Source organism: Dendrobates tinctorius, unplaced genomic scaffold, assembly GCF_039654945.1.
Source record: "Dendrobates tinctorius isolate UK_male_01 unplaced genomic scaffold, ASM3965494v1 ptg000251l, whole genome shotgun sequence".
NCBI classification, from domain to species: Eukaryota; Metazoa; Chordata; class Amphibia; order Anura; family Dendrobatidae; genus Dendrobates; species Dendrobates tinctorius.
The window spans coordinates 7,179,941-7,206,856 of NW_027361918.1; the positions used below are offsets into that span (position 1 = coordinate 7,179,941).

General features: G+C 43.2%; 1 protein-coding gene across 1 annotated transcript; it reads left to right on the forward strand.

Moving 5' to 3' along the window:
* The first annotated feature begins 12,121 nt into the window (after positions 1-12,121).
* LOC141065403 (extracellular calcium-sensing receptor-like) lies at positions 12,122-26,138 on the forward strand. The gene is made up of 6 exons (XM_073557868.1): positions 12,122-12,362; positions 13,166-13,457; positions 13,601-14,422; positions 14,908-15,132; positions 24,797-24,920; positions 25,222-26,138. The coding sequence occupies exons 1-6, from the start codon at positions 12,157-12,159 to the stop codon at positions 26,136-26,138; spliced, it is 2,586 nt and encodes an 861-aa protein (XP_073413969.1). The 5' UTR covers positions 12,122-12,156.
* The last annotated feature ends 778 nt before the right edge of the window (positions 26,139-26,916 follow it).

Here is a 26,916-nt window from a genome sequence, read left to right on the forward strand (position 1 = left end):
TAACCAATCAGATTGTACTCGGCTGTTAATTATTAGTATTTGTGTAGACGTGCTGAAAGCTTTAATAGGTCTTGGGTAAATTACACAAGACCCCAATATTATTCTCATTAATCTATCCTCATGACAGTTATAGCTCCATTAGCCTCATTAACCTGTCTTACTAAGTATTCATGGCCCCAGTATCTACCTAACATGTGGACGTGTAGTTTCAATGTCCAACTGGGTGCAGTAAACAGTTTATCCATCACGTACAATTTCTTATGAAGAATAAGGTTATAGGTAACCATTATCATGAGACAGCATTTTCATATCCAGAGTATGCATGTAAGACCCCAGAAATACATTGATATTAAAAGGACATACAGAATTCCCTGTCAGTCCCCCCTTTTGAGAACAGATATGACTCTACCATTCACATATAGGTACATTCAAAGGCCTAACGCCAGTGTCGGACTTCCTAACCCTTCTTCTGCCGAATTCCCCATAGGGAAAGGGAGATCATATCTAATTCTCAACCTCAAACCATTTGCTCATAATCATTATTGTAAGGTTTCATTGTAATATACATAGTTTTAGTAATAGACGCATCAATCAATCTTTGAAGTAGTCCTCTGAATCATGGTATGCAGCAGCATCCACAGGTCACAAGTACTGCTGCTACTACTGCCAGAGAGATGAGGAGGCTGGACACAAGATGACTCCATCTACCGAACCAGGATTCCAACCAGTCCATGAAGGGATTGTTGATACCCGAATTTTCTGCCAATTCTTCGGACAGGGATGTAAGACCCTCCAACGCCTTGGTGATACTCCCATCTGGACTTGTATTATTGGGGATGAAGGTACAGCAAAACATTCCAAACATCTTGCACACGCCCCCTTTTTCCGCTAGCAACATATCCAAAGCCATCCTATTCTGATGTGTCATTAAAGAAGTTGGGCCTAATTGTTCAGCTATCCCTTTTACTGCATCCCTTGTGTAATTTATAAACCTTTGCTGATTATAATAAATATAATTTATCCAATCCACATTTTTATTAATTGTCACCCACCAAAAGAAGATTGATTCAAAACCTGCTGCTATCTGGTTCCTGGCCTTGTACTCATCCGGTACCCCTCTGGGTACCCCTATATTGTCTATATAAACTCTAGGATCAAAGGACCCAGCAGGTACTGACCTCCTATTTCTGTGTAGGGTTTCAACATTCATTCCACCTCCTTTAATCTCTTCTGATGAAATTATTTTAAATGGCATGAGCACTTGAACTAGAGCACAGCTGCCAACCCAACCTGGTGGCAACCTAGGCCTCAATTTCATATCTCCACATAACCACCATATGTCACTCCTTGCTGTAGTTTGGTTTTGAAACCAACTGGCTTTAAACCCTCCTGTATCTGTATTTATTGGGATGGTGTTGTGACAAAACTCTGAAGTTAGATTTCCTACCCATCTTCCTGGTCCTGTTCTCAGGAAGCAAGTGTAGTCACCTGGATATGCATAAACTCTAGGTGGTACCTGATCAATTTTTGCTATTGGATACCGGACTGATAGAGATTGACACAGAACATTATCACTAGGGTCATATGTGGCATTATACAAAGCTAGAATACACTGTAAGTCTACTTGATCCTGTTCTGAATATCTGAGGGGAATAGTCCCTAAATGGGGCCTAGCGGTTGCACATGCAATACAATCAGTTTTGTTATTTTGCTCTGTAGTATACTTCATCCATAGCAACCATTCATTCCTCTCTGTGTAGCCTGTTTCTACGGCTAACTTCTCCTCATAGCCTAATTCTCCAATTCCATCAACATCCAACATTTCTCCTGACCTTTGGGGTTTGTCCTCCTCTTGTTCCTTGTCCTGTGCAGGAACAGCTTTTAACCAAAATGTTCCCTGCTGAACCTGTCTACCTGGGGTATACAGTCCCAATACATAGAGACCTTCATCTCCAAGAGAGGGTTCATCCAGTGTTATAAGGAGAGGATTGCAAGAGAATCTCCAGTCCAAAACCTCTGGATCACAACCCCATTTTGGAATGGGTACAGCAATATTCATCCTCTTGAGGAGAGGCTTTCCTGATGAACTAACACGAGTCATGGCTTCCTCTGGCTTATACCCCCATGAAGTTCCCGTGTTCCAAGCTGCATCTGACCAAGAATTACAGTTCTCATTTCCAGGTCTAGTTACACAGATATATACCACCGCCCCTTCAACTCCTGTTAGATATATATAATTGGGATTGCTACTCTTCTTCCCAAATTTAAGATTCCATTGACACTTCACTATCTGACACAAGTCCACCCTAAATGTAGCTGTTGCTGCCTTGGTGTCAAACCACAAGGTTACTGATGTGCTGTTCTGAAGTGTCTCGTCCATTTGTCCTTCTTGCAGTAAAGCTGCCAACATCATCAGGGACAGGACCCATATTCTTCCACTCCAGGACCTCATAGTAGCTTGTGTAGACCGGTCTTCCGTTTAACTCTACGGATGTGGCTTAGCGGGGACCATCAACCAGTGGCTCCAGTGGTCTTCGTGTCTTTTGGTCAGCAACCAATGTCTGGATTAACTAAAATAGAATCAAAAACTTATTTATACACAAATGGGAGTCCCTTTTGGACTCCGGACCTGCTGCAGGGGTTGTCAAATAGTCACAACATCTATGTGGACAAAAGAGTACCTCAGTTGTGGTAGCTTCTGACGTCAGGAAGGCTTCCAGTCCCCTGAAAAGAGATCAACACACACGAGCACATACTTCATACATCTTACCTTGGGCAGCCTGTATGAAGTCATTCTGCAGTCATTGAAACGGATAGGAGGGCCCAGGCGCACGTGTATGTCTATGGCATCTTTCTAGTCTATCTGTGTTGTGCGCATATAATCTATGTTAATGTAAAGCTAAACAGGTGGACCCAGCATCTTTCTTCAGAGCACATAGTTTTTGTCTTCACTCACGTGCGTTGAGTCATGAGCCATCACATGGTGCAAGGATTTTGGCAAACATACCCACTGTCCCACCATCCACGGTTCTGAGCTCCAGCTTCCGACCAGACTTCAGTCTCTTCCCCGGTTGGTGACCGAGTCAGAGCCTGTAAGATACTTAAGTCTAACTGGTTATCTTTAATGCTCACCATGACCAGTGGAGGCGCCTCAGGGGTCTCCCAGTACCTTGGTCTTCTGGCTGATTCCCAGCCACTTTGTTTGCTTCGTGCTCCACGGGTTCCTTCTCATATGTACCCTCACTTCCATTATGGCAACCTCTTCCAGGGCCTGTTGATGTAAGAAAAGACCTTTCCTCCCCATATGGGGCTGCAGTTGTGGGTTCACCTGAAAACAATGACTTGTATATGTGGTGTCTTGCTTACCTTAAAGCCCCCTAAACGCCTCAATGAGTGCCGTCAACTCCACCTCCCCTGTAGAGTTATGAGGGAGGAGTGGTTCTGCTTTCTACTATCTCATGCTGTGTGATCGCCATACAACCAGGTTCTTGGACCTTCCGGAAAGAAAAACTCAAAATCCAGATTAATGAGAGATACCTTTATGGATTAAAAATATTTAAAAATAGCTGACTCTCCTCTCTTCTCCCCCCCTTTGGAAATCACCATATTAATACCGAATAGGGGGCAGAGTGGTGGATTTCCATTACACATATAACGGGAGTTCCTCTTTTTTTTCTTTCTAACACATACTAAAAGCATTCCTTATCTTTACTACCTGACAATTGCCTTCCATGGATATCTAACACTGCTTCAAGTCAAAGGCAACGTTGTACCTTGAACCATCTGCCTCTCCTTTTTCTTCTTATCAACATGCATTCTAAAAAAAACTTGACATTATGAAAAACTAGCTGTATACCTTCTACAAATACGTATTATGCTATAATGTGAATCCAGTGAGCAAAGCTGCAAGCTGCGCTTCAACCAGGTACGTCTCTGGTTGCCCATTATTTAATGGACATCTGACAAGATTATAATTTTCTATGTCACTTAATGAAATTCCGTCGACCCAGGGAGTTGCAGGAATACCATGCACATTGAGCCTAAACACTTTATACTCTGGAAATCTGGCTGACAGAAATCCAAAACCAGTGAGCTGTTGGATATACCCTCCTGGTATAACCCTGACAATTCTCCAACCTTCAGGAGATATAATCAACATTAATCCAAATGTGCAATTAGGGCACGACATTTTCTCATGGAATATCTGGCACACACACACACACGCGGCAAGCAATACTACAGAATTTCACACATGAAATCATGCACTTCCACTTATCAGCAGAGAGTCTCAAAGGTCATTCACATTCCTTCACACAGATTCAGTAAACTGTTAACTCCTTAAGCTTATCACCTCCTGGTGCTCCTGCTAAAAATCCTATCTATGTTTTCTGGTTGATACTTGACTGTATTGGGGCGAAAAATTCTCCTGGCTTGTCCTAAAATGTAAAATGCCTATGGCTTGCGGACCCGTACTGACTGCACTTCGCTAACTCAATGTACAGGCCGCACCTAGACCATATCTCTCTATCTGCCTCTTTCTCTGGTTGCTATTCACTTATTCTCTTAATATACGCTATTACTGTGTGCCCACCTCTCAACAAGTCTACTTCATTATCACTCCTGCTTAGCAATATCTATGCCGACTGCACTACGCGAATTCGATACATAGACTGCGTGCCGTTGTTATAAGAGGTCCCCGCTCACTGTTTGAACTTGCGTGTCCTAAACTGAAACTGATCAGTTGATAGGCACCAAACCCATGGGAACCTTGATAAGAAGGTTAACTATTTAGTGGTCCGGCCAGACCTCGTGACCCACCTGGTCACCTAACACTAAATCTCTACGTACTCAGTATGAGATGGCACTTCTCTACAGTTATAATAAACCTATATATACCAGAGAGCAAATCCAATTAACTATAGGCAGACTAATATGACCCAAATTTTCTTATTAGCCCAGTAAAAATCTTTTCCCTCAACTAAACCTGCTGAGCCTTGTATACTCAGAGATCTTATTTATCAACCAGAAGACTAAAGCTATCATTAGTATGCAGGCTAATGTAATCCCTACTACCTCAAAGTTCTTTAGCACCATTAGAGGACAGTTTGTGCGTATTAGACAGAATAGAAGGTGGATAGACCTATCCTGTCTGTAACCGGCGTTTTAACACCGTAATAGTACCTCTAGCACTCTCCAAGAGGACGTACGCAGCCTTCTTTATGCGTATGCCGCCAGAGACGTGTCCTCACATGAATCCTGGCAAGCCAGTTACCATGGAGAGACGCTCCCAAGGGGCAAAAACACAGTAAAGAATTCCTAGTACCCTCAAGGTTGGTTCAATCATTCTTGCGCAATCATACGTAGCAGCTTTTAGGTTTCTCCCTCCAGCATACGTATTATGTATCACAAGGATATTCTACGGTTCTTAGCGCTGGTATTTAAGAAGACAGACTATACTGTACCCCAAAAGCCGGTTCAGAGCATGTAGCAGAGGGGAGACACAGAATTTGTAAGAATCAATGGCTCTTACCTTCACCGGTGATTTTGATCTGTGTGTCCTCTAGGCCTTCAGTCTGCGGGTGCCGGATTTCAGGATACTGGGGTCTTCTGTTGTAACCAGCCCACCCAGGGACGCCACTGATGAGTTTGTGATTTGATCTTTATCTCTCAATGGGAGATCGATATGCTGGAAGGTTGCCAGATTTTGGTCTGAGGCCTACTCGAGTAGCGGAGAACAAACACACACAGAGACAGGGTATGTATCTGCAGGATGTTCCCCCTTTCCTGATTTAATTAGGTAGCTTATATGCTCATTTGAGTAGGCGGTAACATTACATCATCACATTTCATTGGACAATTGATCATTCAACAGTAAGCATAAATGGTTCCAACCAATCATATTCATATTCGTTAACCAATCAGATTGTACTCGGCTGTTAATTATTAGTATTTGTGTAGACGTGCTGAAAGCTTTAATAGGTCTTGGGTAAATTACACAAGACCCCAATATTATTCTCATTAATCTATCCTCATGACAGTTATAGCTCCATTAGCCTCATTAACCTGTCTTACTAAGTATTCATGGCCCCAGTATCTACCTAACATGTGGACGTGTAGTTTCAATGTCCAACTGGGTGCAGTAAACAGTTTATCCATCACGTACAATTTCTTATGAAGAATAAGGTTATAGGTAACCATTATCATGAGACAGCATTTTCATATACAGAGTATGCATGTAAGACCCCAGAAATACATTGATATTAAAAGGACATACAGAATTCCCTGTCAGTGGCGTAGTGTGTTACTTATGGTAGGCCTTGTTACATTGGTCCCAGCTCTCTGCAGTTCATTCACTAGGTCCCCCCGCGTGGTTCTGGGATTTTTGCTCACTGTTCTTGTGATCATTCTGACCCCACGGGGTGGGATTTTGCGTGGAGCACCAGATCGAGGGAGATTATCAGTGGTCTTGTATGTCTTCCATTTTCTAATTATTGCTCCCACAGTTGATTTCTTCACTCCAAGCTGGTTGGCTATTGCAGATTCAGTCTTCCCAGCCTGGTGCAGGGCTACAATTTTGTTTCTGGTGTCCTTTGACAGCTCTTTGGTCTTCACCATAGTGGAGTTTGGAGTCAGACTGTTTGAGGGTGTGCACAGGTGTCTTTTTATACTGATAACAAGTTTAAACAGGTGCCATTACTACAGGTAATGAGTGGAGGAAAGAGGAGACTCTTAAAGAAGAAGTTACAGGTCTGTGAGAGCCAGAAATCTTGATTGCTTGTTTCTGACCAAATACTTATTTTCCACCATAATATGCAAATACAATGAAAAAAAAACAGACAATGTGATTTTCTGGATTTTGTTTTCTCAGTTTGTCTCCCATAGTTGAGGTCTACCTATGATGTAAATTACAGACGCCTCTCATCTTTTTAAGTGGTGGAACTTGCACTATTGCTGACTGACTAAATACTTTTTTTCCCCACTGTATATATATATAAAACCAAAAACACAGACAGTTCTCACCCTTCCCAGGTCCATTGCTGGCTCTCCGCGCCGCTCCAGTCTCTCGCACTGAAAAGGTCATGGCCACAGTACACATGAACGCTGCAGCCAATCACTGAGTACAGCAGCACTGATGATGTAGTCAGCACAAGGCACGGAGCTAAATGGTTGACTTCAGGGGTAATGTACACTTTAGTCATGATGTTGCCACTACAACCAAAATGCAGAGAACCGAGACAAAGGGAAAGGAACCAGAGCGGGTAAATGCAATCCGATTCTGTTATTGTACATATACTGTATATGTGGTGTATGAAAATTACTGCTCCACTTAGCCATCACAAAAAAAGAAAAAACATTTCTTATGCCAGGGTGTACTTAATTACCCTCTGCTTCCTGGTGGTGTGGTGTAATGTGCTGCTCTCCAAATAGTTCAGAAAACAGGGAGGACCAAGGGGCGGCTGCAAACATTTACCGGTAGTGGGAATACACAGCCACATCCAGCTTATAGGTCCAATCCTTATAACGCAGTCACTGTACAGTGAGGTTGTGCTCAGACAAGGCCGTGAAGAAGTTATATATCAGGTGCCATTAATCCTCATCTCATATCTGCATGAATGCACAATCCTTATCACACAGCTGTCTGCAGTTGAGACCTCGGTTCCTCATCAGTGCTCGGTTATCACTCGAGTATCATGGTGATCAGATGTGCTCTCTACTTGGTGAGCAATTGGTGATGGTCAATTTCAAACTTGAATCTCCGCCCCGCATCTTTGGTGCCTGTTACACAGCCAATAAGCATGCGGGGATTGCTTGCGCATCACTGTAATGGTGTAGCCATCTTGGTTGTGGCATTACTGTGATTGGCTGGCTGTGTGGCATCATCAGGGATTATAAAAGGACAGGCACCGACCGGGCTCAGCGCACTGACACCATTGCACAGCTCTGTGACACTTCTTATTGGAGGGAGAGAGTGCTTGTCTAGGTGTGTGTGCTTAGTATAATGAATCAGGGGTCTGTAGTGTGGATACCGGTGCTGAAGCTGAGCCATCATACTAACAGCCCAACTAGGGGATAATCGTATGTATCATGTATAATCTGCATTTAGCCTTGGGAGGGAGAGAGAGCAGGAGCAGGGACAGTGACAGAATCCAGTCTGTAGACAGAGATTAGGCCTGTGCAGTCCATGGGCAAATACTGTATATAGCTACAGTTTTTTTTGTGGGGGCTCAAAAAATTGAATATATTTTAATCCCTCAGGTATTATGTGCTTTAAGGTCCTTTTTTGTGTTATATAACACACCCAAAAATCATTGAAACATTTTCCTGGGCTACATCTCTCAGCCATACACTATTCCGTAGTGTGGAGTAAATTTCTGTGATCTCTAAAAGTGGACAAAATCTTTTAACAATATTGTAGGCCTCCACTTCTCAGACATACAGAGTTACGTGGGTCTGTGAACATTTCTGTGATCTCTAAAACTGAGAAACAGCACTGAAACATGTTTCTGGATTGACTTAAATTATCATCCAGACACTTTTGAATTCTTTCTGTTACATTAGGGTTGAGGAAATTCCCAAAACCGTTTTGATTGTTGCAGGTGACCAATTTTTTTCTTTTATTAAAAATAAACTTGGTTTCAAAAGACCTAACAATTACAACATGCGTAAGGAGTGCATTAAGAGACGGGGAAGTGGAAGTGCTGATGATGGTGAACACAGATGCCGAGAACGAGGGCAGGTGCGACTTTACCTGTTACTGGAGCACAAGAAACCCGCCCATCCTCGACACATAGCTTCCTGTCCCACTTTGCACGGACGCACGGTACACCACTACTGAAGCCAAAGCAGTGCGAACAGGTGGTCAGTTGCATTGCTGATAATGCTTCCAGCAGGCTTAGAAGTAGAAAATCTGGAGAGAAATTAAACACAAATAGTATCTTAACTGGTTAAAAACATGGGGTACACAGGGGAGAGGTACACTTACCTTGTTTTGTTGCACCTAAGCAAAAAGTAAAAAGTATGGATCAGCTGCTGCAGGACACGGGTCCAAAGACCGAGGATAATGGTGAAACCGGGTGTATGTGTCCAAATCTGCGCTACTGACAAGGATGAATGGCAGACAATATTCTTCAAAGCTTTATTTCCAAACAGGTTATATAGTCAACGCGTTTTGAGGTCATGCAGGACTTCTTCCTCAGGACAAAACCTTACTTAGTCCTAAAGCACAGACCCCTATCACAGAAATCTGTTCTGATGACCTTGCCTGACACTATACTGAGAAAATAGAAAATATTAGCCGGGAAATCAGCTCCCAGGCACCAAGTTCTGTGACTCCCATCCCCCCTGCATCTCCCCTGGCTCACTTTCCACATTTGGTCTTATCACAGAAGAAGTCTCCAGGCTTCTCTCTTCTTCTCATCCTACCACATGCACTACTGACCCCATTCCCTCACATCTCATTCAGTCTCTCTCTCCAGTCGTCACTACTCACCTATCTACAATCTTTCATCTCTCCCTCTCCTTGGGCAATTTCCACTTCACCTTCCAACACTCTATCGTTACTCCATTATTAAAGAAACCTGCTCTCGACCCATCCTGCATAAACAATTGCAGACCAGTCTCCAATCTTCCCTTCATCTCTAAACTCTTTGAGCACCTTGTCTACTCCTGTCTTACCTCACCACTCACTCTCTCCTAGATCCATCACAGTCCAGCTTCCGCCCCTTACATACTACAGAGACTGCACTCATCTAAGTGACCAATGAGCTTCTGACAGCAAAACGTAATGGTGACCACTCTTTGCTCATTCTTCTCAACCTCTCTGCAGCTTTCGACACTGTTGACCACCATCACCTTCTCTGTATTCTCCAATTAATAAGCATTAATGACACTGCTCTCTCCTTGTTCTCTTCCTATCTTTTTGACCATTCCTTCAGTGTATCATTCACTGGCTCCACTTCTTCTACTCTTCCTTTCACTGTTGGGGTTCCTCAGGGCTCAACGCTTGGCCTTCTTCTCTTCTCTTTCTATACGGCCCCAATTGGATGGACTATCAGCAGATAGTCCACTGTTGTCCTGATCCACTCTCACCTGGCCAACTGTAATGCTCTATTAATTGGCCTCCCTCTCACTTGACTTTCCCCTTTCCAGTACATCCTTAATGCAGCAGCCAGGGTTGTCTATTTGGCTAATCATTACTCTGACGCCTCTGCCTTTCGCCAGTCATTACATTGGCTGCCCATTCACTATAGGATCCAATTTATACTGCTTGTTCTCACCCACAAAGCTCTCAATATTGTGGACCTCCTACATATTCTCCCTTATTTTTATCTATCACCCTACCCATCCTCTCCACACTGTGACACCACCCTACATCTCCTCCCTCATCTCTGTTTATCAGTCTACTCGATAGTTATGGTCCGCAAGTGACTTTCAACTAACAGCCGCACTAATCCTTTCTTCCCACTCCCGGCTCCAAAAATTCTCCCAATTTGCGCCAATACGCTGGAATGCTCTAACCCAAGAATTCAGGACCACACAACTTATACAGTTTTGGGCGTTCCCTTAAAACACATCTGCTAAGGATGGCCTCTCACGTTCCCTAATCGAAGTCCTTTTATATATAACCCATTCACTATTTATCTGAACGTAACTCTCCATTAGACTGCACCACACAAAAAGCACCACAAATATAGGCTGGTGACCAGCTCATGCAAACTTTATCTATCCCTCATTTCCTCAAGATGGCTGGACCATCATTGTAAATAAGCCCCTGTCTCCTCCACCTCATTGTAGATTGTCAGCTTTTACGAGAAGAGTCATCATTGTCTTTGCATTAATTATTGTATTATCTTTAACGTTGTAACTTATGACTGATGTATATGATCTGTTGAATTGTAAAGTGCTGCAGAATATGTCGGCACTATATAAGATTATTATTATTATTAGATACAGTCAACATTGTTGTTCCGTCATTGCACTAAGAATAAGAAAAATCCCCATAGATGTTGAAATGAAGGGCAAATAAATTGTGAGTTCTGGGAAATCCAAAATATTCAATCACATTAAATGTAATTAATGTAATGGATGTAATGGATGGCATATTTTTATTATTATTATTATTATTATTATTATTATTTATTGTTATAACGCCATTTATTCCATGGCGCTTTACATGTAAGGAGGAGTATACATAAAAACAAGTACAATAATGTTAAACAATACAAGTCATAACTGGTACAGGAGGAGAGAGGACCCTGCCCGCGAAGGCTCACAATCTACAAGGGATGGGTGAGAATACAGTAGGCGAGGGTAGAGCTGGTCGTGCAGCGGTTTGGTCGATCGGTGGTTACTGCAGGTTATAGGCTTGTCGGAAGAGGTGGGTCTTCAGGCTCTTTTTGAAGGTTTCGATGGTAGGTGAGAGTCTGATATGTTGTGGTAGAGAGTTCCAGAGTAGGGGTGATGCGCGAGAGAAATCTTGTATGCGATTGTGGGAAGAGGAGATAAGAGGGGAGTAGAGAAGGAGATCTTGTGAGGATCGGAGGCATATAGGCATAACCACAGCCATGAAGAAAATTTTTCATAGTTTTAAGGTTGTAAAAAGACACAAATCCTTCTAGTCCAACCTACGTCTAACATGTTGTTCCAGAGGAACTCAAAACTCCATGAGACTGATGTGAATTGTCCCATAAAAGGGAAAGAGGAAAATTCCCACCCAACTCCACATATGGCCATCAGATTAGTTACCGGGAACGTGGCAAAAAAAGTTTTTCAAACTGTGGCCAAAGGTCCACTTTCAGCTAAGCTCCCTTATGGTCATCCACAATATGGGAGTAGGTATTATCAATCTACTATAGGACACTTTGCTCTCAAATTAAATATTTCATACATCTAAGAAACCCATTGAAATTAATGAGAACCATTAAAGATTTTATTTTTTTTTACCAGCAATTCCTCTTGCCCAGCTAAAGATTCAGTCTGAGATTCCTCATCACTTGATAAACACTAAAGAGGGAGAAGGGTTTTGGAGGTTAAAAATAAGCAGCCTAAACATGAGAGTTCAGAGAACTTTGTTATTATTTTGCTTCTGTTATTGTCTCATCTGATTCCAGGCTTGGTTTCTACCATTGGTTCATCTAAGACGACCATTCCACCTTCATGAGGAGAATTCTTCAGGTGCTCCTTCTTCTGTCTTCACTAAGTGAAGAGCAGTCCCAGTTTGGCTGCAACCTTCAGGGATGGACAATGGATTCCTTCCTCCAGACTGGAGATATTCTAATTGGAGGAACCTTTGTTGTTCACTCTGACTTTTACTTCCAACCACCAACTTTCCAGGAGATGCCAAAATCAGTATCATGCACTAAGTAAGTGTTGGGTCATCCTTACTCCTTTTCATGCTCATTTAGTTCCAGTAGGACTTCAGTCTGATACCAAAGAACAACAAAAAAAAAATGGAGCAGCACAAGTCCAATAAACAGATGGGTTCCAGCTGGTTGTCACCTGACCGCCACTTTATGTACAAATCTAAAAAAGATGGACTGTACTCTAGAAAATTCAGGGCGCATTAAATTTTATAATGGTCCATGTGAGCAGGTAGCAGCATTTTGGCTCAATACAACAGGGCCTCTGTGAAGCCTGCAAATCCCTATAAAGCACCTAGAACTAAGTGAAATTCGATGTCACCAACTTTCCAGGAGATGTCGAGACCTGAATAGGTAAGGGTGGGTTCATCCTCTCCTCTTTTGATGCTTCTAACATTACAGCAGAAATAAAGCGTTATCCTCCAGGTCAACAGAAAAAATAAAGCATCATATGTCTAATATGAAGATCAGTGTCAACCGGCTAGTTGTCACCCAACATCCTCTTTATGTACAAACCTAAAGAAGGTGGGAAACCTTCTGAGCAAATTTGGTGCTAATAATGTTTTAATGGCCCATGTGAACAGGTGACAATGTTTGGCTCAATACATTTCAGCTTTTGTCAAGTCCACAGGTCACTAGACAGCAAAAAAAGGCCTAAGTGAGCTTAGATGTGATCATGTTGACCATTTATTGATCTTTTGATAATGTCTTCTTCATGTTTCTTGTAGCTTCCGTATATTACAGAATAACAAGTGACTAATTATAAAGTAAACTATAAAGTTTCCATTACCTTCTATTTCTCACAGGTTTCACATTCGTTATTACCGAGATGTTCTTGGCCTCATGTTCGCAATAAGTGAAGTTAATCAAACTCCAAACCTCCTGCCTAATGTCACGTTGGGCTTCAGTCTGGTAGACACTTGTATGTCTGAACTGAGAGCAATCAGAGGAGTCATGTCCTTGTTATCCGGAACTGCTAACTCTATTCCAGATTACGATTGCTACCTCCAGTCTGTTACAGCTGGGATTGTGGGGGATCTTTTATCTGCTTTATCTCTTCCAATAGCTCGCATCTTTGGTGTCCTCCATTACCCCCAGGTAATGCATTTGTAGAGTCACCTCACCTACTATGACAATTGTTTTTCTGATGTTTGCGCTCATAATACAAAGCTAAAAATTCCACTTAAATTATATTATTGGAAATTTCATGGATTCTGAAATGGATTATGTGTCTTTTCCAGATCAGCCATGGGGCCACCCTGTCCAGCCTTAGTAATAAGATTGACTTCCCATCATTCTTTCGCACAGTACCCAGCAACGCATTTCAGAACATTGCTCTTTCTCAGCTGGTTGGCCAATTCGGCTGGACATGGGTGGGAATGTTGGTGGTAGACAATGATGTAGGGCTACAAGGAGGTCAAGTCATCCAAGCCGGTATGGAGAGGAGTGGAGTTTGTATAGCCTTCCTGGAGAAAATCCACCTGAGCTATTCAGCCAGACAGATTTCCAGCATCGTCCAGGTAATTAAGAAAAGCACAGTCAATGTGATTGTTCTGCACAGTCCTGAGGTCCATACAAAAGCTCTACTAGATGCTCTGTTTGCTGAGGGTGTGACTGGGAAGATATTCATAACTTCCGCTTCCTTTGCAATAACTCCAGGACTTTATTCTAAAAATACCTGGAAGGTTTTGAATGGCACCATTGGGTTGATTCCAAAAACAGGAGATATGCCTGGATTTGAGAGCTTTCTTCTCAACCTGAGTCCATCTGACCATTCTTCGTACCCATTTATCAGAGTTTTTTGGGAGAAAGCATTCAACTGCAAGTGGACTGATGAGGACGGGGACCTGCAAACCTCAAATGTCCTTGATACAAATGACACAGCACACTGCACAGGGAAAGAGGAGCTTGGAGAACAAATGCCATTGTTATTTGAGACCAATGACCTGAGTTACACCTACCATGCCTACTTAGCGGTGTATGCCTATTCTCATGCATTGCACTCACTTCTTGGCTGCTATGATGGAATCTGCAAGAAATTTAATGTTGTTAAACCTTGGAAGGTATGTGATGATTTATATAAAGTGTTCAGTGAGATTATGTGACTTCAGACAATTGTCTTAGCTTAGAACAGCTTACCATCTTATTGTGCAGCCATTGTTCCCTCAGTGCGAACAATAAGTTGGAGGATTTCTACCTACTTATTTTCATTTATGTCAACTATGGTACAGATACATTACTCAACTCTGCAAATCAGAAACCATGGGTTCACTAAATTTTGGAACCGCATTCTAGACAAACTTTATGGATGGGGACTCCCTCATAGTCAATTGTGAAAACCCCAATTTCCTAGAACATGGTCCAAGTGATTGAGACCTGAATTGTTTCCAGCCACCTGACTGGTAACTGATTGAAGAGCCAGATCTTGGCTAAATGGTGATCATGGAGCTTGGGAGTATGAACCAAATTTAAAATGGTGGCCAGTTCGCAAACTGAAGGTCTCATGGAGAATTCTTTAATATTTACTGACCATGTACCACTTCTACAGGTGCTTCATCACCTCAAGAAATCAAGTTTCTCTACCGGGTCAGGGGAGATGTTAACATTTAATGCTGATGGTGACCTCACAGCTTCCTATGACATCATTAATGTTCAGGTTCTCCAGAACAGCTTTAATCTGGTGAAAGTGGGAAAAATCGACACAGAATCAAAAGGTGGAGACCAAATCACATTGAATATCAGCTCCATTTTGTGGAATGAGCAGTTTTCACATGTGAGTACAGAGAAGACCCCGACTTATACACAATAAAACGCTTTACAGAAGAAGTATCAACATGGGGCAGAGGGATTAGCATCTCCTTGATCGATGGCCACAAGGTGGCAGGTAAATATGAACTGCAGTCCACAGCCGTCACCTACGGAGAGCGGCTCCCCAATGACTCACACTAATCTTCCAGAAATACAGCTCCTTGTAAGTTGCACCTGACTGACAGCCGAATGTTGTCCTGATGCAGTGGTGGCCTTCTCTTTCTGCTCGAGAAATCAGGGAATTCTAGGCTCTAGCATCAAATCCTGTTAAAAGAAATGCAGTTATTTACATACAGTCAGCAGGAACATGAAGGTTTTATTAATCTTCACCACATACACACTATGAATGTATTTATGGATTGTAGGTGTAAGATTGTGTGTAATGTGTGCATTGTATGATTTTTAGTTAATGGATGTGTGTGTGTTTTTAATCTATTTCATTACATCTCTATGGCTGGGTTCACATTTGCGTATCTGTGCACAGCGTTTGATCCGCATAGATCCACATGCGTCATGCGTACATACAGTGCCTTACGAAAGTATTCGGCCCCTGGAACTTTTCAACCTTTTCCCACATATCATGTTTCAAACATAAACATACCAAATGTAAATGTTTGGTGAAGAATCAACAACAAGTGGGACACAATTGTGAAGTTGAATGAAATTTATTGGCAATTTTAAATTTTTTTGGAAATACAAAAACTGAAAAGTGGGGCGTGCAATATTATTCAGCCCCTTTACTTTCAGTGCAGCAAACTCACTCCAGAAGTTCATTGTGGATCTCTGAATGATCCAATGTTGTCCTAAATGACTAATGATGATAAATATAATCCACCTGTGTGTAATCAAGTCTCCGTATAAATGCACCTGCTCTGTGATAGTCTCAGGGTTCTGTTTGATGCACAGAGATCATCATGAAGACCAAGGAACACAACAGGCAGGTCCGTGATACTGTTGTGGAGAAGTTTAAAGCCGGATTTGGATACAAAATGATTTTCAAAACTTTAAACATCCCAAGGAGCACTGTGCAAGCGATTATATTGAAATGGAAGGAGTATCATACCACTGCAGATCTACCGAGACCCGGCCGTCCCTCTAAACTTTCATTTGGTATCTTTATGTTTGAAGCATGATATGTGGGAAAAGGTTGAAAAGTTCCAGAGAGCCGTATACTTTTGCAAGGCACTGTATCTTTAACATGGTGTATGCAGGGACATGCAGATGCGTATGTTTGTGTTGTTTAGCGGTGTGCGGCGTGGCGAACGCAACATGTTGCATTTTTCGAGGCGTCAAAAATCCGGCAAATATGCACAGGCATGCGCATGAGGATGAGTGCGTCAAAAAACGCATTACTGTCTATGGGAACGCATTGGTACGCAAGGACATGCGTACGCATGCGTTCGAAATCCATGCATTCTTCAGACTTAACATGTCCAGGAAGTTGTTTTCACTTCCACTCCTAATGTGTCCTCTTCCCCTAATGTGGAGTAAAGCGTGGCACTACCGCGAGGTGCTCAAGTTGGTCACCCAAACCAATGTGCAATAATACAAAAAACTTGGCACTCAACTTGAATATCTTTTCAAGAGTTTTTATTATAGCAGTCTGCAAAAACGTTTCGGTCTCACATAGACCTTCATCGGTCTCACTGCTTGGTTCGGGAAGGAAGATAAATGCATGAGACTCAGGCTCCTGTATATGCTCAATATTTGTTCAGCCTGGTTCAAGGCTGTGGTGTAAGCATCAGATATCGTGTCCTTTAGGGCATACTTTAACCCCTGACCACCACTGCAGTATAAGGACCTACAACATATATTCATTATAGCCACTCCTGTGCTTGAAAAGATATTCTAGTTGAGTGCCAAGTTTTTTGTATTATTATTACTCTTCCCCCAATGTGTCCTCTGCCAATGTTTCTGATCCAATCCTCCAATTGACTGCTGCTTCCCCTGTAACAACTTCCCCAACCACTCCTAGCCTACCTTCACAGCCCAACACCCCCCAGGTCCACAATGTAACTCCCTCTCACAGATCCCAAAAGTGAAGCCTTTTTTTTCTTTTTTTTGTTTGTCAAATTTCTTCTTGTTGTTATGTTTGTTAATTAAAATTCTTTTGGTTCACAATACCTGTTTCTTTATCTCTTTATTTAAACAAGTGTGTATTGTTGAATGAAGTATTAATGGGTGTTACATTAAAGGTGTTTATTATTAAAGTTACAGTCAAGGTGTTAGTATTAAAGACAGCAAGCACTACAGGTACATAACATTACAGGTACATAACATTACAGGTATATTTAACTTAGCGGCTTAAACCATTTCGTCTTGCCATGCCACACGTCCAATATCCGAAACAAAGTAGGCAGCAAATTTATCCCTCATTTGGGCAACTTCAACTGTTGTCCTCAGAGGGTGATCTTGGTAATTCTATGTGGTATTAACAGGTTCCTCAAGTTCTAAGTGGGGTTGCTCTTTTGCCAGGATGTAATTGTGCAGAACAACACACACTTTCACAACCTCATCAACTGTCTCAATTTTTAGATTGATGGCTGTTCCCAAAATGCACCATTTAGATACCAGTAATCCAAAGGCACACTCCACAGTTCTTCGCGCCCTTGTCAGTCGGTAGTTGTAAATCCTTTTGGTGTGATTCAAGTCCCGACTTGAGTACTGTTTTATGAGGTTGGCACACATTTGAAACGCCTCATCCCCAACCACAACAAACGGCATTGGCGGTCCTTCAGTGTTCAGAAGAGGTTGTGGCTGTGGAAAATTGAAATTATTCCCATACAAATGTTGGCCCATGTCAGAGTTTTTGAAAGTTTGTGAGTCATTTCCTCGTCCAAATGACCCAACATCCACGGCAATAAATCGACAGTCAGCATCTGCAATCACCATGAGAACAGTATAAAAGTATTTTTTGTAATTGAAATTCTGGGATCCTGGAATTTTGCAGCATTTTCCAGCCAGAGTTCAGTTGTGGGTTGGAGGAGGAATTTTTCACAGAAATCCCATGAGACACGCCCATTTGGTGTCTGGTGTCATATCGAACTCATGAGCATAAACAACGCAAACGCATACAAAAACGTATACAAACTCATGCATGCACAGCGGTTTTTTTCGTCATGAGTAAGATGATGCAGATAAAAACACTGCGTAAACATGCGATTTGCATGCATTTTTTGCATGCGTTTGTGCATGCGGATGATACACTGCGGACTCAAACGCTAATGTGAACCGAGCCTATCCAGGGCATTTATTTTTACTAGTTTAACTCTGTTTCATTTTTAACTTTAAAATAAAGATTAGTGAACAACATAGAAAGAGATGGACATGATGAGGGTCGCGTATGATCATCACCGGTCCTAAATAATAGAAATCACAGCCTCTATTGTGAATGTGCTGAATGTTGAGTTAATTATGCAAATTGTCTCTTCAGAGAGGAAGAGGAATGTTGAGTTCACACACTCCTATCTGCAGATCTGAGCTGTAGCTCCACACACTCTTGTGTAGTAGATCTGATCTATAGCTCCTCAGACTCTTGTGTAGATCTGATCTGCAGCTCCTCAGGCTCCTGTGTAGATCTGATCTGTAGCTCCTCAGACTCTTGTGTAGATCTGATCTGCAGCTCCTCAGGCTCCTGTGTAGATCTGATCTGTAGCTCCTCAGACTCTTGTGTAGATCTGATCTGCAGCTCCTCAGGCTCCTGTGTAGATCTGATCTATAGATCCACAGACTCTTGTGTAGATCTGATCTGTAGCTCCTCAGACTCTTGTGTAGATCTGATCTGCAGCTCCTCAGGCTCCTGTGTAGATCTGATCTATAGATCCACAGACTCTTGTGTAGATCTGATCTGTAGCTCCTCAGACTCTTGTGTAGATCTGATCTGCAGCTACTCAGGCTCCTGTGTAGATTTGATCTGTAGCTCCGTCCTCAGACTCTTGTGTAGATCTGATCTTTAGCTGCTCAGACTCTTGCGTGGATCTGATCTTTAGCTCCACAGACTCTTGTGTAGATCTGATCTGTAGCTCTGTCCTCAGACTCTTGTGTAGATCTGATCCTTAGCTCCTCAGACTCTTGCGTAGATCTGATCTTTAGCTCCTCAGACTCTTGCGTAGATCTGATCTTTAGCTCCACAGACTTGTGTAGATCTGATCTATAGCTCCTCAGACTCTTGTGTAGATCTGATCTGCAGCTCCACAGACTCTTTTGTAGATCTGATCTGTAGCTCCACAGACTCTTATCTAAATCTGATCTGTAGTTTCGTCTTCAGACTCTGGTGTAGATTTCATCTGTATCTCCACAGACTCTTGTGTAGATCTGATCTATAGCTCCTCAGACTCTTGTGTAGATCTGATCTGTAGCTCTGTCCTCAGACTCTTGTGTAGATCTGATCCTTAGCTCCTCAGACTCTTGCGTAGATCTGATCTTTAGCTCCTCAGACTCTTGCGTAGATCTGATCTTTAGCTCCACAGACTTGTGTAGATCTGATCTGTAGCTCCTCAGACTCTTGTGTAGATCTGATCTGCAGCTCCACAGACTCTTTTGTAGATCTGATCTGTAGCTCCACAGACTCTTATCTAAATCTGATCTGTAGTTTTGTCTTCAGACTCTGGTGTAGATTTCATCTGTATCTCCACAGACTCTTGTGTAGATCTGATCTGTAGCTCCTCAGACTCTTGTGTAGATCTGATCTGCAGCTCCTCAGGCTCCTGTGTAGATCTGATCTATAGATCCACAGACTCTTGTGTAGATCTGATCTGTAGCTCCTCAGACTCTTGTGTAGATCTGATCTGCAGCTACTCAGGCTCCTGTGTAGATTTGATCTGTAGCTCCGTCCTCAGACTCTTGTGTAGATCTGATCTTTAGCTGCTCAGACTCTTGCGTGGATCTGATCTTTAGCTCCACAGACTCTTGTGTAGATCTGATCTGTAGCTCTGTCCTCAGACTCTTGTGTAGATCTGATCCTTAGCTCCTCAGACTCTTGCGTAGATCTGATCTTTAGCTCCTCAGACTCTTGCGTAGATCTGATCTTTAGCTCCACAGACTTGTGTAGATCTGATCTGTAGCTCCTCAGACTCTTGTGTAGATCTGATCTGCAGCTCCACAGACTCTTTTGTAGATCTGATCTGTAGCTCCACAGACTCTTATCTAAATCTGATCTGTAGTTTCGTCTTCAGACTCTGGTGTAGATTTCATCTGTATCTCCACAGACTCTTGTGTAGATCTGATCTATAGCTCCTCAGACTCTTGTGTAGATCTGATCTGTAGCTCCTCAGACTCTTGTGTTGATCTGTTCTGTAGCTCCTCAGATTATGGTGTAGATCTGATCTATAGCTCCGTCTTCAGACTCCTGTGTAGATCTGAGCTGTAGTTCTTCAGATTCTTGTGTAGATCTGTTTTTAGCTTCTCAGACTCTTGTGTAGATTTGATCTGTAGCTCTGTGAGGGAGTGCCAGGGCCGTAGCTGTGGCTGAGACTAATGACTCTTGTGCACCCTTGGTCTCCCGTCACATACAAACAATGTCCTTGTGTCAGTGTACTTGCCTTTCTGCTCTCTGAACCTTCAAGGTCTCCTCTGAGTTGCCCAAGACCCCTTCAATATGATTGCGCACAGAGACACAGTCCAGTTGCAACTTAAAATGTTGAACTTTACTTCTTTCTTTTCGTAGCACAAGCACATCCTTATTGGATACAACATCAGCATAGGGTTCCATGCAGTCCACATTCTTCACTTTCCATGTATTCTTTCCTACGTCCTTCAGTACGTGCCAGGGTCATACCATCTCATCCGTTCCTGCAGCGTCCTCCCTGTTCAGACGAACTACGCTCTGGAGTTCCCTCGTCCGCTTCACCCCGGACATGAGGGCATCTGCCCATGCAATGAGCTGCCACATTTTATAGCGACCTTTGTCCCCGTACTGTTGTGACCTCTGCTATAGCTTCTGTTCCACCACTGCTGTCACCACTGCTGCTATGACTGCACTTCTGGCCAACTGGGTCGCGGACAGCTGGGTAACTTGCTTCAAATGTTACGGAGTTGTCCGCCCTAGATGGGCTCCAGGGCTCTACTGGCTAGGAACAGGAAAACCCTCTGTCTTACACTTGGTTAGCTCCTCCTATGACAACTATCTACAGGGCTCTTGCTACTGAACTATAGTGTGCCCAATACAATGGCCTAATAAGATTACTACATTATCCCTAAAATACAATATACATTCAGATAAATAGTATCCTTATATACAAGGCAATATGTGAGGAAAGGGAGTAGAGCATCACATGGTCCCGGTATACCACCTACAGTTCCATTCTCAGACACTTGTGTGGATCTGATCTGTAGCTCTGTCCTCAGACTCTTGTGTAGATCTGATCTGTAGCTCCTCAGACTCTTGTGCAGATCTGATCTGTAGCTTCTCAGACTCTTCTGTAGATCTGATCTGTAGCTCCTCAGACTCTTGTGTAGATCTGATCTGTAGCTCCTCAGACTCTTGTGTAGATCTGATCTGTAGCTCCTCAGACTCTTGTGTAGATCGGATCTGTAGCTCCTCAAATTCTTGTGTAGATCTGATATGTAGCTCCTCAGACTATTGTGTAGATCTGATCTGTAGCTCCACAGACTCCTGCCTAGAGCTGATCTGTAGATCCTCAGACTCTTGTGTAGATCTGATCTATAGCTCCTCAGACTCTTGTGTAGATCTGATCTACAGCTCCTCAGACTCTTGTGTAGATCTAATCTGTAGCTCCTCAGACTCTTGTATAGATCTGATCTGTAGCTTTGTCATCAGACTCTTGTATAGATCTGATCTGTATCTCCATAGACTAGTGTGGGAGGAGGAGTCCCTGCCGTGTGTCCGGGCTGGAACCAAGGGGGCTGTCACCATGGTTCCTAGGGAGACTGTTTCCGGGGGACATAATTAGGGGCGGACCGCAGAGACTTCTAGAAATGTTGGGGGAGGAGCTAATATAAAAGAGGCAGAGGACGCCAGCAGAAGACAGAGCAGCAGAGAAGCAGCAAGGACGTGAGAGGGAGCCAGAGAGTTTCAGGGGGAGCCAAAGCCCTGAGAGGACAGCTGCGACTGCAGGGACGTAAGAGGGACTCACCATCGACAGAAGGGAGGAAGCACTGCGTTACTCAGCAGAGGAACACCGCCCGCCCGTCCATGCTCCAACTCACGGCTGCTACCGCCAGACTCCAGCCCGAGGCTGCGGTCTGTCCGCTGCCATCCACGGTCGCCGCCGTCTCACTCCAGCCCGTGGCAGCGGCCTACCCACTGCCGCCCGCGGCCTACCCACTGCCACCCGCGGCCCGCGCAGATCGGTCCCCAGGCATCGCCGCATCATCCCTTCCAGGAGGCACCTCGCAGGGGAACCCACCAGAGGACTGCTGTGCCTCCACTTCACCAGAGTGTAGGAACGCCCGAAGTCTTCACCAGATCCTCGTCGGCTGGACGATCCTTGCCGGCTGGGCCCAGCGGCTGAAACGCTGAAGCATCATCGAACAGCACCCTGCCGGATGTCAGAGAGGATAAGTGACATGTTGTAGCTAAGGACCCGTAGTCGGCCATTCCGCAGCCCTATAGTGACCGGTCTTTGCCGGGTTAGTCGTGTTCACTTTTCTAGTGTATTCTTGTCTTGATCCCGGCAAGGACAATTATTGTTAGCTTGTCTTGGTTGCTCAAGATAGCCCCTATAGGCATCTATATATACAGTGGGGAAAAAAAGTATTTAGTCAGTCAGCAATAGTGCAAGTTCCACCACTGAAAAAGATGAGAGGCGTCTGTAATTTACATCATAGGTAGACCTCAACTATGGGAGACAAACTGAGAAAAAAAAATCCAGAAAATCACATTGTCTGTTTTTTTTTCATTTTACTTGCATATTATGGTGGAAAATAAGTATTTGGTCAGAAACAAAATTTCATCTCAATACTTTGTGATATATCCTTTGTTGGCAATGACAGAGGTCAAACGTTTTCTGTAAGTCTTCACAAGGTTGCCACACACTGTTGTTGGTATGTTGGCCCATTCCTCCATGCAGATCTCCTCTAGAGCAGTGATGTTTTTGGCTTTTCGCTTGGCAACACGGACTTTCAACTCCCTCCAAAGGTTTTCTATAGGGTTGAGATCTGGAGACTGGCTAGGCCACTCCTGGACCTTGAAATGCTTCTTACGAAGCCACTCCTTCATTGCCCTGGCGGTGTGCTTTGGATCATTGTCATGTTGAAAGACCCAGCCACGTTTCATCTTCAATGCCCTTGCTGATGGAAGGAGGTTTGCACTCAAAATCTCACGATACATGGCCCCATTCATTCTTTCATGTACCCGGATCAGTTGTCCTGGCCCCTTTGCAGAGAAACAGCCCCAAAGCATGATGTTTCCATCACCATGCTTTACAGTAGGTATGGTGTTTGATGGATGCAACTCAGTATTCTTTTTCCTCCAAACACGACAAGTTGTGTTTCTACCAAACAGTTCCAGTTTGGTTTCATCAGACCATAGGACATTCTCCCAAAACTCCTCTGGATCATCCAAATGCTCTCTAGCAAACTTCAGACGGGCCCGGACATGTACAGGCTTAAGCAGTGGGACACGTCTGGCACTGCAGGATCTGAGTCCATGGTGGCGTAGTGTGTTACTTATGGTAGGCCTTGTTACATTGGTCCCAGCTCTCTGCAGTTCATTCACTAGGTCCCCCCGCGTGGTTCTGGGATTTTTGCTCACCGTTCTTGTGATCATTCTGACCCCACGGGGTGGGATTTTGCGTGGAGCACCAGATCGAGGGAGATTATCAGTGGTCTTGTATGTCTTCCATTTTCTAATTATTGCTCCCACAGTTGATTTCTTCACTCCAAGCTGGTTGGCTATTGCAGATTCAGTGTTCCCAGCCTGGTGCAGGGCTACAGTTTTTTTTTCTGGTGTACTTTGACAGCTCTTTGGTCTTCACCATAGTGGAGTTTGGAGTCAGACTGTTTGAGGGTGTGCACAGGTGTCTTTTTATACTGATAACAAGTTTAAACAGGTGCCATTACTACAGGTAATGAGTGGAGGAAAGAGGAGACTCTTAAAGAAGAAGTTACAGGTCTGTGAGAGCCAGAAATCTTGTTTGCTTGTTTCTGACCAAATACTTATTTTCCACCATAATATGCAAATAAAATGAAAAAAAAACAGACAATGTGATTTTCTGGATTTTTTTTTCTCAGTTTGTCTCCCATAGTTGAGGTCTACCTATGATGTAAATTACAGACGCCTCTCATCTTTTTAAGTGGTGGAACTTGCACTATTGCTGACTGACTAAATACTTTTTTTCCCCACTGTATATATAAAAGTTACACCTTAAAGTTCAACCCATCTCACGCCTCGTCACTGCATCCCTCATACCTGCGAGTACTACACTACGGTAAATCTGATCTGTAGCTCTATAGACTTTTGTGCAGATCTGATCTGTAGCTCCATTGCCTCTTGTGTACAGCTGATCTATAGCGCTATAGACTTTTGTGCATACCTGATCTGTAACTCCAAAATTATTGTCTGTAGAGCCCATAAATTAAGTTACAAAAATGCCTAAATATACTAAGAATAAGCATGATCTGTCCATGGTTCTGTGATCCAATAGTCTTCTTGGCTTTACTTCTTGTAGATACCCAGTTCTGTCTGCAGTGTCCAGTGTCTTCCCGGGTACAGAAAGGTTCCACAACAAGGAAAGCCTGTCTGCTGCTACGACTGCCTCCCCTGTTCTGTGGGTGAGGTGGCCAACAACAGCGGTAAGATCTTCCACTCAATTAAACATGGACATTGTTATATGTTCTCCTGTATGTAAACATGCTCATATTAGCCAAATCAGAAATGCCTATGTATGTCCATCTGTAGACTCAGCTGGGGGGTGTCGAACTAATTTTGATTGAAAAATTCTGTGCCAATAAATAAAGTTTTCACCTTCTTCTGAGTCTCTTCAATGAAAGCTAGTCAGCTGCTGAACTATTTTTCCCATAGATATACCCACTCTATCAGGTAAATACCACAACATTTTACCTACATCTCAGAAGACATCTTCTTATATTTCAGATGCCAGTGAGTGTCTTAAATGTCCTCCTGATCAGTGGTCAAATGAAGAGAAAGACAGGTGCATCCCAAAAGTGATAGAATTTCTTACGTATGAAGAACCATTGGGAATTATGTTGGTCATGATGATCGTCATCTTCTCAGCTCTTACTGTCGGCATCTTAATATTGTTTGCCAAACACCAGGAAACCCCAATCATCAAAGCCACCAACCGTGAGCTCAGCTACATCTTGTTGGTGTCACTCATTCTCTGCTTCCTCTGCTGCTTGGTCTTAATAGGTCAACCAACCAAGGTCACCTGTCTCCTGAGACAAACATTCTTTAGCGTGGTCTTCTGCATCAGCATCTCTTCAGTCCTGGCGAAAACCATCATGGTGATCTTCGCATTTAAAGCCACCAGACTTAACAGTCCGCTGAGGAAATGGTTAGGACCCATAATCCCACGTCATGTTGTAGGACTTTGCTCCGGGTTACAGATTGTAATTTGCTCTGTTTGGCTTTACAAGTCTCCTCCTTTCCCTTCACTGAACACTCAGATAGAAAACCACAAAATAATATTTGAATGCAATGAAGGACAAAAGTTATTCTTCTACATGACATTGGGGTTTATGGGTTTGTTGGCCATGATAAGTTTCTTTGTAGCCTTTCTAGCAAAGAACCTTCCGGGAACCTACAATGAGGCCAAACTGATCACTTTCAGTATGTTGGTCTTCTGCTGTGTCTGGATCTCATTCATACCAGCTTACCTAAGCACCAGTGGTAAGTATACTGTAGCAGTGCAGGTATTTGCCATCTTGGCCTCTAGCGCTGGACTTCTGAGCTGCATCTTCCTCCCCAAATGTTACATCTTACTTCTGAGGCCGGAGAGGAATAGTCGAGAGCTTTTAGTAAGCGGTAACAGGAATAAAGTGTTGGGGTGAAAATCTGCTGGGGCTACAACTAACTGTAAAAATCTCAGAAAACACAAAAACTGTTTCTAAGGCCTCCTTCACACGTACTGGCAATTCCGATACTGGAAAAAACAATACTGGTGAGATTTGTGGTCCTTGTCCATGTGCAATCTGTATGTGTCATTCGTGTTACATCTGTGTATCTTTTTACTGTCCATGTGTTTAATCCATGTGGCATCTATGTGATGTCCGTGTGCCCGTTTCACATGTACTGGGCAGCATCGTGGCTCAGTGGCTAGCACTGCAGCACTGGAGTCTGGTGTTCAAATCCCACCAAGGACAACATCTGCAAGGAGTTTGAATATTCTCTCCGTGTTTGCGTGGGTTTCCTCCAAGTACTCTGGTTTCCTCACACATTCCAAAGACATACAGATAGGGAATTTAGATTGTGAGCCCCATTGGGGACAGCGATGATAATGTGTGAAAACTGTAAAGCGCTGTGGAATATGTTAGCGCACTATAAAAATAAAGATTATTACTGGTTCCTGGGAAAAGCAGTATAGTTAGTATAGTTAGCTGTTCCTGGGTGCTGAAGGCAGCTCTCATCTTTGTCGCCTAGTCTGTCTGAGATCAGAGCGACCAGGCGACAATTATGGGAGTTGTATTCAGCACCTGCTGTGTATATCATGTATAAAATAAATATAAAAAATTGGTGTTTGCTCCCTCGTAATTTTTTGAACCAGCGGAAGCAAAGTCGACTGCTGGGGCCTGATGTTAATATTTTGGGAAAAGGGTCAATAACCATAAA

Excerpts from the sequence above, each read along its gene's own strand:
- LOC141065403 (XM_073557868.1), top strand. The coding sequence starts at position 12,157 with ATGAGGAGAATTCTTCAGGTGCTCCTTCTTCTGTCTTCACTAAGTGAA. Across the intron at positions 13,458-13,600 it reads GTGTCCTCCATTACCCCCAG|ATCAGCCATGGGGCCACCCT; the intron begins GTAATGCATTTG and ends TGTCTTTTCCAG. Across the intron at positions 15,133-24,796 it reads GGAATGAGCAGTTTTCACAT|ATACCCAGTTCTGTCTGCAG; the intron begins GTGAGTACAGAG and ends TACTTCTTGTAG.